Raw genomic sequence first — 14328 nt, 5'->3', positions numbered from 1 at the left:
CATTGTAAAAATGGCCAATCCAAATTGCTTAGTATTTCTGCAATAGGAAACGATTCCGACACAGCCACACACCTTTATTATTTCCATTATTAGATTTGCTTATATAATGTAGAGTTAGACATATGTCCCTGTTAGGTTAGCGCCCCCAAGATATAGTCCAATACCCAAAATTAAGCTAATTATTTTCCTCAATTCTGACTCCCCCTTTTTTTCTTTTTTTTTTTGTTTTATTAGTTTTGCTAACCAACCCCATAATCCCTGTATTAAATGCTCTAAATTCTCTAATTATCTATCCAGTCACACACCTCTCTGACATTATTCAACAACTTAATTATTCATATTAACACTTCCCCAACCTTGCTTACATGAAAGTATACTTTACTCATGATTGGGTATTCACATTTTCACATTTATTCTCACAAGATACATATTTTCTGTTTCTCTCACAGGAAAACTGGACACGCACACTTTCACACTCGCAGGCACACTTTTAATCCCTGTAACAGACACTCGTAGACCCTTTTCTTTTTCTCTCTGTCAGTCGCACATACACAATCACAAAGTCAGACACACTCAGTCCCTGGAAGAAGCATACACATGCATACCCTCTCACACTTATTGGCCACAGACTCACTTCCCTCAAACTTATAATTTATACTGCCATGTATACCCCTTTTTATTTGTTTTCTTGTACCCCAGATAAGACACGAATAAGCCATGCACACAAGCAGTGGGTCACCGCCCACCCGCGAGATACCGTTCCCGGTCCGCCTTCGACTATACCTAAGGGCCCCCGTTCACACTTTTAAGCTACTCATTTATTTTAAACTAACACTCACACGCTAATGAAGGTTTTCCATATGATCCCAGTCACGCTTCTTAAAGCCCGCAACTGTCAACATGAAACGCCCAATATATGAACCCGATCTTTTGTCAATTATTTCTATCTGTATTAATAACAAATCATTAATCTATGGGAATACAGCCCCCTGCCTGGTAATGCACACCTGTTATCCAATGCTAGAATTGTCATCATTTACATCTGCAGTAAGAACAAATCCTTACAACCACCGTATCATACCAGAACTATTATTTATACAACTAGTAGAAGTTCATAATAGTTACAGCGCCTACTAATAATACCAAATGTCTAGAGCAGCAACAGTATCTGCTTATATTATTATTATTATTATATATTTTTATTTATTAATTTATTTACTTTGTATTATATTATATTTTATTTGTTTTTTATTTGTTTTTGTTATTTTCTGAACCTCATTTATGTACTTTTTATGATATTTTATTTTATTTGTTTTTTATTTGTTTTTGTTATTTTCTGAACCAATTCACGAGCGGATCAATCTCGAGGTAGGCTTACACCTGGCCGTTATCCGAACATCTCGTCAGAAGCCGGGGGGACACGCCAGCGTCCAATCCTTAAAACCAGAGGAGACCCTTGTCTCAACTCCTGAGGAGACCCTTGTCTCAACTCACCTATATATAAAACCAGAGGAGACCCTTGTCTCAACTCCTGAGGAGACCCTTGTCTCAACTCACCTATATATAAAACCAGAGGAGACCCTTGTCTCAACTCCCGAGGAGACCCTTTTGTCTCTACTCACATATGTACAAAAGACGAGTAAAACACATTGGTATGCTTACTGCTCCCCTCCGGACAGCAGCCAGAGCGCCGCTCCACTCAAATTTGAAATAGCCAATATGCAGAATTTGATTAAACAGGCTCTGCTTACCTGGTTTGTTAAGTTCGGCCGTGAGTGGATCAGTGCCGGATGCTGTCCTTCGTCAGACTCGTTCAGAGGTCGGGTCACCAAATTGTTGTAGAAAAGAAAATGAAAGGTGGGCTACCCCCACCTCTTGTTCGGGGTACAACTCCCCTGCGTGTTCGTTTGATAGAGAGAGTCAGACAGTGGAGTGAAGTTGAAAGCAAACCAAGTATTTATTACAAACTGAATATTCAGGAGAACTAACACATGAGAGACCGTCTAACAGCCACCCAGCATAAGTTCTGACCCCCCCCTGATCTGACTCCATGTTTTATACCCAAAATGACGTAAGCCTGTTGATGAGGCGTTGTTAAAATCATCTCATGTTAGCATGCACGTGTTAATACTGAAGTTTCACGTGTCTGACAGGACCACTAGTGTTTGACCTTGACTGTGTTCTTCCATCCTGGCACTATCTGTGTGTGTGCGTCACCCCCCGCTTTGAAGCAGAGGTTTTTTAGGGAGGCACTCACTCACCAAAAGGCTGCTTTGATCTAATAGCCTTTTTGTAGCAAATTAGCCCCGTACCAGTCGAATTGATGACCGTTAGTTAGGGTCATGCAGTCAACAAAATACTTCAAGCCTGAGCTACATCTCATATGTTATATGTTAATGTGTTAGTAAATGTATCATATAATAGAGTCTGTGTTAGTCACATGCCTGATCAAACAATGTTTTACTATATGTGTAAAGGATATATTGTGATTATTGGTTAATCTTTTATATCAATGCGTGTAAAATACACTGTTAGTAATAAAAATGATCAGATACAATGTGAGTATTGGTTATGCATATTGAATACAAGGTTTCACACAATGATTATGTCATTACAGATACTAAGATAAGTAATCATAACTGAAAGATATTTGTCAATCAACCCAAAGTATAATTAACTGAAAGATATTTGTCAATCAACCCAAAGTATAATAAACAGAAAGATATTTGTCAATCAACCCAAAGTATAATAAACAGTTACTCTTTACTCTATAATAATAATAAGAAGAAGAAGAAGAAGAAGAAAAAGCAGTAGAACCACAGAGAATAACAGACACAGTCTCTCTCCTCACTTCTCTGCTGCTGTGCATCTCACAGACTGTGTTCACCATCTGCTCAGACTGACAGCGACCGACTGCAGTGTTAATGATTCACCGTGCTATTTCTGTTACCTCACCATTTCTAACACTGCACTCACACTAACACTGTGATACGTCTCATTTACCTTATTACAGACTCGCTTACTGAGCGTTAACAACAAAAACAGCTGCAGAATGACATGTAATATGACTGCATTATCCATATTATCCATCCATAAAACTGCTGTGTTTACAGTACTGAGAAATGTCAAATCCATCCACTGTGAAAACAAGACTGTAAAAAATAAGAGCAGCCCATTTAATACATTTATTACCTTGACACACATTTTCTCATTTATCGTATTTGTCTTACTATATGGTGCACTTAAAATCTTTTACATTTCATAAAAAGTGAGCATTATGTACGAATTGTACCAGTCACGTTGTAATGCGGAAGTACAGAGTTATACAGGAGTTTAAGTTTAGTTCTCCAGCAGTATTAGCATTAGCTGCTAACTGCGCTAATTACAAGTTATTTGGCTGTTCAGAGGTGAGTATTAGCGGCCTGTAGACTGCTGCTAACCCCGGCTGGCACTGCTGAAGCAGCATTAGCATTACTTGCTAACCACAGCACTAGCTCTTTTGCTGTTCAGAGGCGAGTATATCAAACTGTAGTTTGCATGTTTGTAGTGTTAAAATAAGCTACGTGGGACAAACCGCTAGATAATATTGAGTTTAACACCTAAAGCTTTTTAGTAAGATTTACAGATTTTTCCAGCACTAAGGCTGGGGCATTAGCATTAGTGGCTAACTACAAGCGTTTCGCACCTAATGCTAAACGTGCTGAACGGCAGCGGTTAGCCACTAATGCTAATGCTCCAGCCTCAGTGCTTAGAGCCTTAGAGAACTCTTTAAATCTTGATAAAAAGCTTACAAAAATCACAGAAGCACAGAAGTGCTTCACTCACCCAAATAGACAGTTGTCAGCAGAGAAATCTGTGTAGATTAGCATTCAAATTCTCATTTGACTAGTCTAAAATGTTTTATTTTTTATTTTTTAAGAATTACAGTTTTGTTTACTTAACTTACTAATGTGCCTTATAATCTGGTGTGCCTTATGTATGAAAATAGACTGGAAAATTGTTATTGATAGTGCCCCTTATAGTGTGAAAAATATGGTTATGTGTTTTCTTTGTTTTTATGAATTTATTTTCATTGTACAAATAATATAATAAAAATACAATTTGGTGTTATCATAATACTTTATATAACTTCTGTGCAGTCTTTAATGCTGTGTATTAAGGTTACTTTAACAGCATAGTGCATGAGTGTAATAAATACAAATAATACAGTACACTCTATTCAAACTATTTGCTGCAGTGTTTTCACTACATTATATACTGTATACTGTAAACACCTCATTGCATCATTCAGTATGAGTCGTTACATCAGCTGAAAGAGAAACAGCTCCCTCATCTGTTCAATACCTGCAATTAACTGTAAAAAGGTTTATTTCCCACTTTTTAAAACTAGAATCCTGTAAATCAGAAAAAGAAAAGTGCAAAATGTAGTTCTAAACACGTTATAACACTTACATGTAGCTTCAAACGCAGTGTAATAACACAGTGATTGGAATAAATAAAACCAACAGTTAAAAGAGTTTCAGATGCTGTAATAGTAATACCTTGTCACAAAACATCACACAAAATCCTTGTATCTCCTAAATGGCTTTGTTTTAACAGTAGAAGAAAAGCATGCTATAGCCATGCTATAGCCATACATTTGAAATCTATGCACTTAATACTATATATAAATAATAATTAAAAAAAACATCTAATTTGAAAACCTCTGGAATATGATCAAGAGGAAGATGGATGATCACAAACCATCAAAATCAAGATGAACTGCTTGAATTTTTGCACCAGGAGTGCAGACATAAAGTTAACCAAAAGCAGTGTGTAAGACTGGTGGAGGAGAACATGATGCCAAGATACATTAAAACTGTAATTTAAAACCAGGGTTATTCCACCAAATATTAATTTCTGAACTCTTTTGATTTTTTTTTTGTTATTTCAATCATTTCTTATTTTCTGCAAATTTATGCTCAAATTTTACATTGTTTTTTCATTTAGAATTTGGAAAAAATATTGTCTGTAGTTTATAGAATAAAACAAGAATATTCATTTTATTCAAACATATACCTATATATATTAATTTATTTGGTACTTGAAACATTCTCCATTCAACTCCATGAATAGTATCATAGCAGCATTTTAATAAAGTCCTTATTTCCATTGTAGACCAACCAAGTGCACCAGCAGGTCAGTAGCAGCTGTAGGATGTACACTGTAGGCTTTAGCATCAGCATGCCAACCTGTCTTTCTGAAAGTCTGTCCAGATGTTCAGCAGCTGGCTGGGAGTAAATCCAGTCACGATGATGCGCTGGGCGTAGGTGCAAGCGTCGTACTCCAGGTGCCGGATCTCGAACAGGTTCCTGTAAGGGAGGAACGTCCTGGAGAAGACCGGCTGGACGTCTAGGAAGTGGAGGCACAAGCCCACGTAGACGTCCTCCATGGGTATCGGGCGCACGTATCTGGAAGCCCACGATATCTTCTTGGCGAGATCGATGGAGAACACGTACCCGGCTCCGGAAACGTACGGCGGGAACCTGCTTTCTGGGTACGCTTCCTTGGAAAGGTACCATTTGCTGCGTTGGTTCCTGCGAGGGCACCCGTCGTTAATGACCGAGCCTGTGATGAAGTCCTTCTGAGAAGATTCACCTTGGTTCTGGAGGTAGCGGACAAGATAAGGCACGTTAACGAAGATGTCGGCGTCCACTTTCATTGCGTATCGAGCTGACGGACAGTAAGTCGCCAGCCAGTTCATGATCATCATCGTCTTGACGGTGAGGTTCTGGTACGTATCGATAAAATCTACGTAGACGATATCCTGATGTACTTCGCTTTCTTTGCGCAGATGTTCCTCAAGCCGTGGATTGGATTCTCCTGTCTGTCCAATGAAGAACATCCTTGCAACATCCACGTCTGGAACAATTGGATTATCTTGTCCCCATGTCTTCCTGATGGCGTCTCTGGCTTGTCTGTCTTCACCTCTAACCGGAATCATGAACACTAAGAAAGGTCTCCTCCCTTCACACAGCCTGGGGTGGTTTATATGGTATTTATAGGTGGCTGGTGAGATGATCTTGTACTGCTCATCTTCTAAAGGCTCCAAGCGTCTAGACGGAAGCTCAGATGAGCCGTCTTTCCATAATAAATTAACTGAAACTGAAACTAAAGCAGCTAAACTCAAGACGACGCATCTAAACAGCTTAGATCTGAGATATTTGAGCATTGTTAGAACTTCCTAGAACTTCAAAGCTAGAGCGAGCTCAGAAATAATAGGTTAGAGATGATAAGAGATAGATAATACCTCAAATTATGGCAAGGCATCAACAGAAGGCTCAGGTTGATGTTTTGTCTGAAGCGAGAAGAACATTTCCTGGTTACTCTGAAATAAGACAACCTTCGTCCTCCTCCTCCTTTTTCCCCTCCTCCTGTTACATATGGGCCACTCCCAGTATTACCATAATGGTTTCTGCTGAGCCTGTGCTGGGCTCCATTATCAGATAAGACCTGGAGCTGGTTGGACCATTCAGTCGCCTCCCACCTCGCTGTGCCCCTCTGACAGTTTCTCAGTGAACGTCATGGAGGGAGGAAGGGCATGCTGGGAATAGCACTTCCTGGCTGACAGTGTTTTTCCAAGATCCCACAGTGGAGATCCCACTGCAGCACTTATTATAAGTATAATACAGTTTATGAGTTCTCATTGTGTTTTATTATGATTTATGTGCTCAAAAATATAAAAATGCTACTTATTTTTCACAAATGCTAAAAATGAAAAAAATCCATTTATCATAAAATTTGATTCACATTATGCCAAAAGTAAAAAATGAATGTCACAATTTTTGTTTTAGTTCTTTAAAATTACCTGAAATAAACTGTTTTTCATTGACTTCCATTCCAATGGAAAGCGATGAAATGCAGGATTTAGAATGGAAACATTTGAAAAGTTTCACACAAAAAAGTTATTTTTCAGAAAACTAAAACTGCAAAATTTAAAAATGTAATTTTGCATTGAAATATAGCATCTAGTTGTACATAAGTGAAAAGTTCCAAAACTCTGCACTGTTAAGATATGATTATGGGTTCAGTTTATGTTTTATTACGATGTATTTGGTCAAAAAACAAAATTACTTATTATACTTATTATAAATATCTTCATATGGAATTAAGTAAATTATTTTGGAGCCTGTAGTTGACCACGTAAGCTTTATAGTAGAAGGAAAACATTTCTTAACTTTCAACAGAATTGAATGAAAAATGTTCTATCCATTCTGTCTATTCATCATAAAAAAATTCATAAAATATAAAAAGTGTCAGATTCACATTATATCAAAAAGTAAAAAAAAAATTGATGGAAAAGTCATGGAATTTGAAAATAGCAATTTCCAGGCCTGGATATAAAAATACCCAAAAATAAAAAATAGAAGTAATTTGGTCTACAAATCTATGTGTTTCCGTTTATCAATGGAGAAAATCTATTTTGAGTTCATTTAGAAATTCCGCCCTACACAATGAAGCTCTCAGGATCTGACACACATTTTATTATTAATGATTGTGTGTCAGATTCATTTTAGGCCTACTGTAATCAATTTCGATTATAGTTTTAGTTGATTTTTGATTTTATTGTCCATGTCTGCACTGTTTTAAAAATCATATGATCATAACAAAGTCATGAAAAAAGTTTGGAAATGTATTGGTTAAAAAATGTATGAACCCTGAAACCAACTGTTTCTTACACTGTGTTAAAATTTCTTGATGTATGTACCAATAGAATTTCTCCAAAATGACCTGAAATAAACTGTTTTTACATTGATTTTTATTGAAAGTTAAGAAGCTTTTATCTCTCCTGGAATTTCGCTGTTTTGGAGATTTTTGCTTGTATTTCATTGGACGGCGATGAAATGCAGAATTTAGAATGAATACACCTGAACAGTTTCACACATAAAAGTCATCTTTGAGAAATGCAAAATTAGGAGATTATTTAAGAAAATTAGAACATCTATTGAAAATCTCAATTTAAAATACTGTGTAGTCCAAGACTGGGCTTAATCCCTGTCTGGGAAACTGATGCATATGGTTTCAAGATGTGTCTCTTTTTCAAGTCAAGTCAAGTCAAGTAGTTTTATTGTCAATACTGCATATGTACAGGACATACAGAGAATTGAAATTACGTTACTCTCCTTCCCAATTTTACAGCAAGTACAGATAATAGATATAATAAAGGAGAATGGGAGACACTATGAGTACAATACAGCAGGGACACAATAGACATAGATGAGACAAAAACAAGGTGCAGTAGTGTGGGGGAGGAATAGATATATAAATATAAGTAAATAAGTAAAAATATATATATAATTATAATATAAAAGAGTGGGAGACACTATATGTTCAATACAGCAAGACACAATAAACATACGTAAGACAATAGTGCAATATTGATGGTGATTGAGACGGAATGACAGTAAAAATAGTAAATAACAGTAGTGCAAATACGGTATATGGTATATAGCTTAAGGCTGGTAAAGTGAATGGGTGCGTAAGTCCTTAAAGTTCACAGTTTAATTAAGTGGAATTAAAGTGCGTATTGACAGTGCAAGTATATCAGTAGTGCAGGTGTTGTGTAGTGCAAGTCCGTTTGGAAGGGACCAGTACTTTGTGCATTGTAGTGCAGAGTTTCAGTACTTTATTAGTGGGGGGGTCAGGATGCTGAGTGAGTGTGTGCTGGGGGCAGGATTGGGATGGGGGGTAGAGCAGGAAGAGAGTTCAGCATCCTCACAGCCTGATGGATGGGGCTGTCTCGCAGTCTGCTGGTCCTCACCCCGAGACTCCGCAGTCTCCTCCCTGATGGCAGCAGGATGAAGAAGCTGTGTAGTGGGTGAGAGGGATCTCCTGCCAGACGGAGGGCTTTCCGCGTGAGGCGGGAGCTGTACAAGTCCTGAAGGGAGGGGAGAGAGGTGCCAACAATCTTCTCAGCTGCTCTCACGATGCGCTGGAGGGTCCTGCGGCAGGATGCTGTGCAGGCCCCGTACCACACGGTGAAACAGCTGGTCAGTATGCTCTCGATGGCCCCTCTGTAGAAGGTGGTCATGATGGGGGTGGGGGCTCCAGCTCTTCTCAGCTTGCGGAGAAAGTAGAGACGCTGATTTGCCTTCCTGGCCAGTGACGCTGAGTTGGTGCTCCAGGAGAGGTCCTCTGTGACGTGCACACCCAGGAACTTGGTGCTGCTCACCCTCTCCACAGCAGTTCCATTGATGAACAGAGGGGTGTGCAGTGTGTGAGTTCTCCTGAAGTCCACAACAATCTCCTTGGTCTTCTCTGTGTTCAGAGAGAGATTGTTGTGTTTGCACCAGGAGGCCAGGTGGCTCACCTCGCTCCTGTGTTATAAATGTCAGTATAAACCTCTGCGAGTTCCCAGGCACAGTCTCTCAGCACACGGCCAGGAATGTTGTCAGGCCCAGGAGCTTTCCGAGCATTGATCCTGCTGAATGCTCTCCTCACACTGTCTGGGGACAGCGTCAGCACCTGGTCACCAGGAGGAAGGATGGATTTCTGGGCGGGTGTGTTGTTGAGTGGCTCAAACCTTGCGAAGAACCCATTCAGGTCGTTCAGCAGAGATGTGTCACTGTCGCAGGTCTGTGGATGTGGTTTATAGCCTGTGATAGACTGGATACCCTGCCACAGGTTCTGTGTGTCTCTGCTGTCACTGAAGTGTTGGGAAATCTTCTTTGAGTACAGCCTCTTAGCTTTCCTGATCCCGCGGGACAGGTTGGCCCTGGCTGACCTCAGGCCTGCCTGGTCACCTGTTCTGAAGGCTGCATTTCTAGCCTTCAGGAGCTTGTGGACCTCTCCTGTCAGCCATGGTTTCTGATTCGCTCGAACAGTGACGGTCTTGAGGTCGGTTACATCATCAGTGCACTTGGTGATGTAGGCAGAGAAAGTTTCTGTGTACTCCTGAATGTCTGTGGAGTTGTTGTGGGTGGCAGCCTCTCTGAACATATTCCAGTCTGTTGTGCTGAAACAGTCCTGAAGTGCCTCTGAGGAACCCTCTGGCCATACTCGTACCTGCTTAAGAACTGGTTTGGTGACTTTAACCAGTGGTCTGTAAGCTGGCATTAGCATAATGGTGAGGTGATCAGAGGCTCCCAGGTGGGGGAGGGGGGAGGCTCGGTAGGCTCCTCTGTGTGTAGTAAATACCAATATGTTGTTTCCCCTGGTTGGAAAGTCTATGTGTTTAAAAAGTCCAGAAAACACACTCTTTGGGTCTGCATGGTTGAAATCTCCAGCCAGAATGAGAAAAGCATCTGGGTGCGCTGTCTGCTGTTCACTGATGTACTGGTACAGTTCATTCAGTGCTTCACTCCTCACGCTGTTGTTGGAGGTCGGAGGGATGTAAACAGCAGCGATCAGCACGGCGGAGAAATCTCTCGGTAGATAGAACGGACACTGCTCATCGGTAGATACCGGTGAGCAGTGTTTACAGACCACAACAACGTTCCGACACCAAGCATCGCTGATGTAAACACAGAGCCCGCCGCCACGGCTCTTACCTCCGTCAGCTAGCGCGCGGTCCGCCCGATAGCATGTTAGCCGCTCCAGCTGAACGGCGTGGTCCGGGACGCTGTTGTTGAGCCAGGTTTCGGTGAAAACATAAACACAACAGTCTCTCACGGTCTTCTGAGTTGACTGAAGTAAGCGGATGTAATCCAGTTTATTGTCCAGAGAGCGTACATTGGCCAAAAGTACGGTGGGGATAGCTGGCTTGTGTGGGCTAGCCACTAGCCTCGCTCGGATACCCCCGCGCTTACCCCGTTTCTGCCTTCTCGCCTGCCGCCTGTGGCGCTTCCATTGTGGGCGAGCTGCAGCGGTGGGGGTCGGTGGGGGTGCGGGTGTCCGGAGCACGCCGCAGACTCGCAGTTCTTCTCGGAGTCCGCGGTTTAACTCCAAAAGTGAGTTTCTGCCGATTCCAAGCAGAAACTCACGGCTGTAGGTGCGTTTCAGGACGTGAACGCACGACAAAGACGTACAAAAACACTGCGACTTACGAGACAAAAAACACGAAAACGCTGTTTCCTCGGGGGGGAGAGAAGCCGCAGCGTGTGCACGCGCCGCCATCTTGTCCATCTTTTTTCTCCTACATCCATAAAATCTATGTATGGGTCTAGATCTGTTTTGGATACATTCCTTTTATAAGGTCATACAACTTGTTCTAAACACTAAAATGGGTGCATCTCATTTCTGTGTTAATCACTACTATTAATAAGTAGTTTTAAGTGTGTGTTAAGTGTATTATGTATAATAAGTGTATTAGGTGTGGGCGTTCCCAAGCCTGGGTAACACTTAATTTACATAGTCAATTCATTTATATCCTCTTGAGACCCAGCGTCCTCATATGAGGACATTACATTTTGCTTCTCTACACCATTATACTTATTTTTTTAAAAGGTTGACCCTTTAGCTTTATATAGAGACACCGTCTTTACTATCTAGTAGTCTATCTAGTGGTCACATGACAACATTATAGTTAAGTGATTGAAAACACGGGAATGACTGGGCGGGAATCCCAGTCAAAATATTTTTTTGCAAAAACGACTTTCTATACCAGGGGTGTCCAACCTTTTTTTGTTGGGGGCCAGAAGGACAAAATATATTTGAAGTCACGGGCCACAGACTCTGTAATAAAACAAATAATGAAATATACCACTTTAAATAATACATTTTCCTGATTATTTCATTTACACACCATTTTACTTGACTTACTATCTTTATCTTTGACAGTGTTGTTTAAACTAAGATGTTTAATTTCATGATGTCTCTTAATATTAAACTCCTTAATTACGGCAACTTTAGACTCTTTGGCCTGTTTTTCTGCGCTAGAAATGCGCACCCTATCCGATTTTAGACTCTTTGCCCCGTTTTTCTGAGCTAGAAATGCGCACCCTCTCCGCTTTTAGACTCTTTGGCCCGTTTCTGACAACTAGCGTTCAAACTTTGAATCTCACATTATAAAAACCTGCTTAACAGCGGATCAACTTTCATTCTATTTCTAAAATACCTCACGGGCTGCTCCACAAAAGGAAACGGGCCGCAAATGGCCCTCGGACCGTAGTTTGGACACCCCTGTTCTATACAAAGACAAAGATACGATTTTATACTAGTTAGGTCCTCCTGAATAGATGAAAGAAATTAAAAATGCACACCAAGCTAAAGTCTAGGTCTCAGGAGAATATACTGCTGTCCCATGACTTTTGGCATTTGACATTGAACATATTCTAAAATCTTATATATAAATTGAACAAATATCACTGAATCTTATTGTATTTTTGTAAACAAAATCCATTTTATTGTAATAGGGGTTACAGAGAAACACCTGTTTTTTTTCACCCAGTTAAAAAAAAAAAAACGAATCAAACAAACAAACAAACGAATAAACAAACAAACAAACAAACAGAACATGTTCAAATACCAGAGACTTAATTTACACAGGTATTCAATAGGGTCAGTGGTTTAGTCTATAGAAGGGGAAGGTAGGGGGCGGGGAAAAAGGGGGAGGGGTTTCACAAAGACTCTGTATATTAATTCATTTTTGTGTACAATACCTTTATATAAATGTACAATGCTGATTAAAAAAAAATGAAAATGGCCTTCTTAAAATATTACCTCACCACTCGCCATCGTTACTCTCGCAGTTCAGCCACGTACTGATACTGATACTGATACTGATATAGGTCCTGCCTTTACTCTCACAACAAACTACTGACCAAACAAAAAAAACTAAAAAAAAAAAAAAAAAAATTCAGCTTCTGTTTAGTGTCTGAGTGTCAGCACACCGAGAATCCAGCAGAATCCAGCAGAATGAAGCCCAACATCAAAAACTCAATCAAATCTAACGGTCAGGAATTTTATTCAGCTCCACCCACTTCCGTTACAGCACCATAAATATCATAAACACATTTTATTAGCTTTTCATATTCATATTACAGCTTATTAGTATTAGTATCAGAAACCTAAAAATGTAAAAAATACATTTGATTATTTTAAATGATAAGCTAAATTCAGTTATAACTACTTATGTTTCCTCCTATTTTATTCTATTGAAATAAAGTGTTTTTCAGTTGAAAATTAAAGTTTATGTGAAAATTTACTATTCAAAATTTTGACTCAAAAATTTAAAAAGAGAAAAATGATTTTACATGTGTAAAAAAAAAATGTTTTAAATAATAAGCTGAATTTAGTTTTTACTACTTCTGTTTTTTCCCATTTTATTTTATTGAAATAAAGTATTTTTCAGTTGAAAATGAAAGTTTATGTGAAAAAATTTACTGTTCGAAACTTTGATTCAAAAATTTAAAAAGAGAAAATGTATTTAACACATGTAAATAAAATTTGACATGCAAATTTAGCTTTTGAATGTTGAATTTCTATTTTAAAACGTGTTCAGAGTCTTGGACCAATTTTCACGCTAAAGAAAAAAAGTGTAATAATTAGAAAATTCTAATTCTAATTTTACATGTAAGGAAATGTACTTTTCAAAATGTTAAAATAATTAAAAAATCAGTTTGAAAATTGAGTGAAAATGTTCATTTTAAATATTTTTTTATGTAAATTTAAAGACAGCTATACTTTTCCACCTATTTCTTTATCTCTTTTCATTTTCATAAGATAACAAATGTTGAAATTCCAATTTTTTTTAAAAAGAGAAGGACATGTTCATATAAAAAAATTCAAAGTATAATTAAATGTAGGAAACAATTTGTATTTTGTACGTATAACTTAATTTTTACTTTGAACCTTATTCATTATGCAGAAACAAGTATTAACCCCTTAACGCCTGTTGTTGCAAATATGCGACTAACCGTTTGATTCAATCAACCTGCCAAGATAGCGCCTGCATTCCCCCAATGCCTGTTAGTGCATATTCGCCACGGACCTAGGAACCTTTGACAATTTACAATTCAAATGAATCTAGAATTCAAATTAATGAAATGTTTCCTGTAATATTTGTGTATATTGTGTTGGTGACAGTAATTGGTGTTATTTATTATTGAATGCCTGCTGTTGGGTGCATAAATAAAACATTGATTTTTCACTGTTATATTACTCTGTTATTGTTATCTTAGTATGGACCATTATGTCTGCTGTAGCAAATTTGCAACATACCAAATTTACCCCAAATAGACCATATTGCCTGTTGTTGCAAATTTGCAACATACCAAAATTCCTATTTATTTTTGTGCAAAAGTGAAATTAATAATCTCAACAATATTTACTATCTACTTAAAGGTAAAACACACATGAAACATTTTCATATACAGCTACATTAATTCAGGCGTTAAGGGGTTAATAATT

At 38.7% G+C, this 14328-nt stretch overlaps 1 protein-coding gene across 1 annotated transcript; it reads right to left on the bottom strand.

Annotated features, from left to right (window-relative positions):
* Positions 1-3170: 3170 nt before the first annotated feature.
* Positions 3171-6359, bottom strand: b3galt8 (beta-1,3-galactosyltransferase 8). Its single transcript, XM_007230091.4, has one exon. It carries the CDS (start codon positions 6209-6211, stop codon positions 5219-5221), a length of 993 nt encoding a protein of 330 aa, XP_007230153.3. The 5' UTR covers positions 6212-6359; the 3' UTR covers positions 3171-5218.
* Positions 6360-14328: the final 7969 nt, after the last annotated feature.

This window comes from Astyanax mexicanus, chromosome 22 (genome assembly GCF_023375975.1).
Source record: "Astyanax mexicanus isolate ESR-SI-001 chromosome 22, AstMex3_surface, whole genome shotgun sequence".
Classification (NCBI taxonomy): Eukaryota; Metazoa; Chordata; class Actinopteri; order Characiformes; family Acestrorhamphidae; genus Astyanax; species Astyanax mexicanus.
Note: the sequence above shows the minus strand (reverse complement) of the source record. Positions and strands in the feature narration are given on the sequence as shown.